General features: G+C 43.2%; 1 protein-coding gene across 1 annotated transcript in view; it reads left to right on the top strand.

The window, feature by feature from the left end:
- Window positions 1-6000, top strand: part of COL23A1 (collagen type XXIII alpha 1 chain) — a 487731-nt gene that overhangs the window by 18630 nt on the left and 463101 nt on the right. Inside the window, exon 2 of the mRNA XM_069077605.1 lies at window positions 4513-4579. Coding sequence (XP_068933706.1) covers window positions 4513-4579 — 67 coding nt within the window. The remainder of the gene's footprint in view (window positions 1-4512; window positions 4580-6000) is intronic.

Raw genomic sequence — 6000 nt, 5'->3', positions numbered from 1 at the left:
TATATATATATATATATATATATATATATATATATATATATATATATGAAGCCATGCAAACCATATTTCCATCCAGTGTGTTTAAGAAAGGTACTGAGTCTGAGGATGAGGTGGACAGGGGAGGGAGAGGGTGGCTGAGATGGAGAAGGGGTGTAGTATTCATATGGAACACCATAAATTTAAAATAAGAGTCCCTGCCACCATGGGAGCTCATAGTCTGATTTAGGAGACAAAACTCTCCCAATTAAACATTCCAAGAAGTGTAAGATCAGTGTCTAATCAGAGAAACAGGATGACTTGGAAAAGGGCCAGGTCATTGTGAGCCAAGTGAGGCTTCCCGGAACAGTAGCTAAGCCTTGAAACGTGGACAAATCCTACTTACTTAGACGCACGACAGCCATGGACTGTGCACTTGCTGTGTTTCCAGGAAAGATCTCTAGGTGTAGTGAGGGTGAGAGTAGAGGAGACAAGATAATAAAATGGAAGCAGAGACTGACTGGGGAGGTGTGATAGCAATAATGGCAAACATTTATATTGTGCTTAAAGATTTGCAAGATAAGTTATCTCATCTGATTTGCCCTGCCACGGAGACTGTAATTCAATCCAATTTAATTCTTTTTTTTTTTTACGCAAACATTTCTTAAGTGGGCATTGTGTGCAATATTCTGTGTATAAGAAAATTAAAAAGTTATGGCCCCTGATTTCAGGAAGCCTAAACTTATGGAATCATTGCACCCCTAGAGTAAGAAGGGATCAGGAGTCAACCTGACCTGATAAGGGTTCAGCCAGCCTTTGTTGGAGGATCTTTAGTGAAAAGAATGCCACTACCTCCCAAAGCAGCTCTTTCCAGTTTGGATTTTTTTAGGAAACTCTTCCATTCAGTCAAGGCTGGCCTTTCTGCAGCTCCCACCACAGGTCCCGATTTTGCCTTCCAGAGCCAATCAAAACAAATGCTTGAAGACAGCTATAATGCCCCTGTAAGTCTTATCTTTCTTAGGCTAAACATCCCTACTTCCTTCAAAGAACCCTCTGATGACAGGGCCTTCATCATCCTGGTTACCCCTTTCTAGATACATCCCAGCTTGTCTATACCCTTCCTTAGACTGGTGTGACCAGAATGGGGGATGATGCTCCTCCTGATGTCCTCTGATCACTGGGGGGACGGAAGAACTCACACCTCTCCTGTTCTCAGCACCAGGCTTGTTGTCATTACTGAAGTCTATGTTCCACAATATCTTTGTCAGCTGCTTTGTCACACTGTTGACACATATTGAGCCCTCTTAAAACACCCGCTCCCCCCCCAAATTGTGTTATCTCTTCCATCATTACATGCAAAGATGACTTTTTAAAACTTTTTAAAAGTGTTTAGTCATTTCAGTTGTATCCAATTCTTTTTTTTTTTTTTTGGAGGGGAGCAATTGGCTTAAGACTTGCCCAAGATCACACAGATAGTAAGTGTGTCAAGTGTCTGAGTTTATCCAATTCTTCATAACCTTATTAAGGGGTTTTCTTGGCAGAGATATTGGAGTGCTTTGCCATTTCCATCTGCAGCTCATTTTACATATGAGGAAACTGAGGTAAACAGGATTAAGTGACTTGCCCAGGATCACACAGCTAATAAGTATCTGAGGCTGGATTTGAGAGTCTTCTTGATTCCAACTGCCCCAAGCCCAGATGTAGACTTTACATTATCTCTATTAAATTTCATTCTATTAGATTTGTTCCATTGATCTAGCCTTTTGGGATATGTGTGGCAGATATGAGACAAATATAGACACAACTATCATGTAAAATTTGATGAGCATATAGGAGAGGTTCAAATTGTGGTAAGAGATTCCAGAAATCTCTGATGAAGGCATTGTAAGAAAATTGGAAGAAAAGAACTTCAACAGATAAGCCATGTGAGACCATTCCCAACATGGGGGGTTGGCTTGAGCAATGGCACAGAGATTGGAAGAAGTGGGAGGAGTCTGATGATGGCCAATGGCCAGGAGGCAGGTTGGCTGAAATGTAGTTTGTGTGTGATAAAGTTCGAAAGGAAGGTGGGAGACTAATTGGGGAGGGAGGGGGGTCATGGAGACTGGGTAAAGGATTTTCTATTGTATCTGGTAAGCAGTGGGGTTCCATTGATGGAGAAGGAATCCCTGAATGGATTGGATTAGTCGTTATCTGAGTCCTCTTTCAGCTCTGAGATTCCATGGTCCTAAGATTTTCTGGATAGATTTCTTTTGTACTGGGGTCTTATTAAGTTCTGGGCAATGGCTCAGCAGATACTTTCTAATTACTATGAATGTAATGTGTGTGAATATGCAGGTATACATACATACATACACATACACACACATTCTTAGTCCCCCAGCACATTGGGTAGGACTACTATGGAAGATTTATAGGGGACATGCATGGGGTATGAGAGCTTGGACAGATTGCAATCTCTGTAATTGGAGGAATTACCGTGAACAGTAACTATGCTAGAGCCATGCCTCAGATGCTGACTTCCCAAGGGGTTGGGTGTTGCATGGGTGCATAGTTAATAGAATATTGGACCTGGAGTCAGGAAGACCTGAGTTCAAATCTTGCTTCAGATACTTAACTGTTAACCTGTGGCAAGTCGCTTAAACTTTTTCTGCTTCAGTAAAACAGGGATAATAATAGCACCTACCTCTTGGGGTTGCTGTGAAGATAAAATGAGAACATTTGTAAAGTGTTTTGCAAACCTTAAAGTGTTACATAAATTACATTATTATTATTATGTTATAAACATACCGTATTAATAATAATGATGATATTTCTTTCCCAGAGCAAGGAGACCCACTCTCTTGTTAGACCCCAAGGTTGCTACCTCTGCCCTCCCTCCTTGGACTTATGGCCATTGGGCCCTTCTCCCTCCACTGCTAACTTTTCATGGAGTGGAGTGGACTCCCCCATCTCTACCTCTTACCATAAGTTTGACTGGTTTAGGGACCTGCCCTTCCAGGAATTAAGTGGGATAGATCAGTGTCAAAGGCAGCTGCCACCAGCCTCCTGGACATTCTCCATCCCTTGCTTTTCACAGCAATAATAAACTCGGCCCTTGCTCTCTCCCCCAGTCACTATCCTTCTGTACCTTTCCTCTCCACCGTATCCTCCAAGAACCTTCCTCTGTTCCGGCATAATAGAAAGAACCCTGGATTTAGGGTTCAGATTCTGGCTCTGTCACTTACTGCGTGTGTAACCTTGAGAACAGTCATCTTCATGGCCTCAGTTTCTTCTGTCAAATGAAGTCAGCTTCCCTCTAATATCCAAGGTCCCTCCCAGATTGATGATTTTATGACCTTAGATCTTTTGCTCTCACATTTTTTCATCTTATGGTGCTCACTAAAAGCCTTGCTTCCTCCTGAAGATAATAAATATCTTGGCATTCTCTCCAAGGTTTGCTTCTCCTTCCCTCACACCCCCTGACAAGTAGGGACAAGAGGAAATAGGGGTTTGTTTCTTGTTCCCAGGTGTTGTCTTCCCTCTGCCACCATTACCACTCAGAAACTGTTTTTCTCCTTTAAACAAACCCTGTCCTGTCCCACTATAGATATACCCTGCCCTCAAGTTTCTCAACTCCAGCAATCTCCATGTCCAGCCTACCTGAGGAGTGGTAGTAAAGGAGTGATCATGACTGCCTCTGTCATGCTGCCAACAGATGAATTTTCCACAGATGCTAGAATTTGTAGCGACAGCTCTGTGAATACTCTTATCAATGAAGATCATAGATTCATTGAAGTGTGTGTGTGTGTGTGTGTGTGTGTGTGTGTGTGTAGACATACAGACATAAGTAATATTTCTAAAGCACTTATAGGATCATAGTTTTAGCAGGGACCTCAGAGGCCAACTAGTCCAACTCCTTCATTTGACAGATGAGGAAACTGAGCCCTGGGGAAGTTGAGCCCAAGGTCGCACAGGGAGTTAAGAAGCTGGAATTTGAGCACTGTATTGCCTGGACTCCTCCAACACTTTAGCCACAAACATCCCTGTAGGTAGGTAGTGCAAGCATGATTATTCCCATTTTACAGATCAGGAAACTGAAACCCAGAGAGGCAAAATGAACTTGCTGGAGAGCAAGCTCTGTGATTTGCCAGAGTAAGAATCTCTCTGAGTCTGTGACCTACCCCTCTCCTTCCTTTCTTGTTCCCTGTGGCTTCATATCACAACTCCTTCCTTGTTAGGTGGCTCTGGCCAGCCTGGGCCAGACCCATGTTCGTCTTTCCTGATTTACAGTATTATTTTTAGCTACGGTGCGGTATGTGAGAATGTTGAAATGAAGTGGAAACATGTCGAGTCCTATTCGGTGACTGACTAGTAATGATTTGTTGTTCCTGTGCCCAACTCCAGATTTTCCCATGGAATTTAATAAACTTTTAAACATTCTCTTAAAAGAAACCCCTCAACCTTTGACTAAGTCAGTTTGTTTGCTGTTTTCTCTTCCCTGAAGAACTCACTCTTTTTTTTTTCTTTTGTCTTTTCTGTTTCTTCTTGATTCAGAAGTTGGAAGGACTAGCCAAGCACCGGAAAACTCGAGAAGTCTTACCTGAGTGTCTCTGCCCCCCAGGTATGTGAAAGGTTAAAGTCTTACTGTATGGTTGTTTCCGGAGGGCCTAATCCCATTCTCTTTGAGGTAGATCTGAGGCAGGCCCCATGTGGTGATGCCTGCTGAGAGCAGGACTAAGTGTGTGTCTGTGGGGGTGGAGGGAGGGGAGGAAGGCAGGAAGATTGCCTTGGCCTCAAGATCTAGTGCAACTCAAGTCTATTTCTACCATTTACCCTGGTGGCCTCAAAGCCTGCCTGATTTGAGGTTTCCTGATAAGATCGATTAAACCCAATCATTTAGTTAGCAAATAGGGTTTGTGAAGACTTTTTCTTTGAGAAATTCAGAGAGTCCAAAAGAGTACCTAAAGAAGGTTCAGAAGGCCCTTTAGAAAGAGGAGAAAGTCCTGTCCCCATTCTGGGATGGGAAAACTAGGCACAGAGTCCATTCTACACGCAGCTGGAAAGTTGAGAGAGCAGCTGGTACATTTTCAGATATTGGGAGGGGAAAATGTTAGAGAAATGGCTGATGGAGGAGGACAGTGACTGGGGGAGAGCTAGGGATGAGTTTCCTGTTGGTAGGGGGAGGATGGTGGGTGAGAGCAGTGGCTTCCTTGGACACCCCTTCATGGAGTATCAGGTCCCTAAGCCAGCCAACTTATGGTAAGAGGTAGATTGGAGGGGAATCCGTTTCACTCCATGAAAAATTGAACAGTTTTTCTTCAAGGTCCAGCTCAGGTGCTTACTCCTTGTCCAGGAAGCCTTCCCTCTCTTCCCTAATCTTTTTTTCTTTAGATGTTTCCCAGAACTTTTCTGGACTCTCCTTTGCTTTGATCTCACAGTTATTTGTGTACTTGACCTGACTCTCTCCTCCCCCTTCCTATTAAATTGTAAATCTCCTTGGGAACAGGGTATGTGGCTGCAGAAGGGCTGTAGATTTGGAATTTGGAATCAGTGGGTTTGGGTTTAAGACCCACTTGGGCCACCTGTGATGGTGGGCAATTTAATTCATCTCTCTGGGTTCCTCACCTCTTAGGCTAGATGACTTCCAAAGCCCTTCCCAGCTCCCATGATTGATCTTTATCTATAATCTTGCACAGAGTGTGTGTCTTTTTCTAGTGCCTTGCACATAGTAGGTACTTAAAAAGGGTCTATTATTAAAATTACCAAATAATTTGCTTTTCATTTTTGTTAAAGTAGACCAGATAGTTCAGGCAATGCTAGCTTGGTATATAAGCACCAAGTTATCCTGCATCTGTGTGACTCAAATCCAGATTCTTAACTGTGCCTGGAAAACTTGTTCTCCATTGGCCATGCAGTGGCCAGGAACTGGAAGGGACTTCAGAGGTCATCTTGCCCAGACCTCTGATTTTACAGTTGAAGAAACTGAGGCCCAGACAGTTTAAGTTACTTGCCCAACCAAAGTCACCCAGATAGTAAACATCA

Source organism: Petaurus breviceps, unplaced genomic scaffold (assembly GCF_028583685.1).
Source record: "Petaurus breviceps papuanus isolate PSGF00001 unplaced genomic scaffold, PetGlider_PUasm1.0 90994, whole genome shotgun sequence".
In the NCBI taxonomy this organism is placed as follows: Eukaryota; Metazoa; Chordata; class Mammalia; order Diprotodontia; family Petauridae; genus Petaurus; species Petaurus breviceps.
This window is presented reverse-complemented; position numbering and strand designations above follow the sequence as displayed.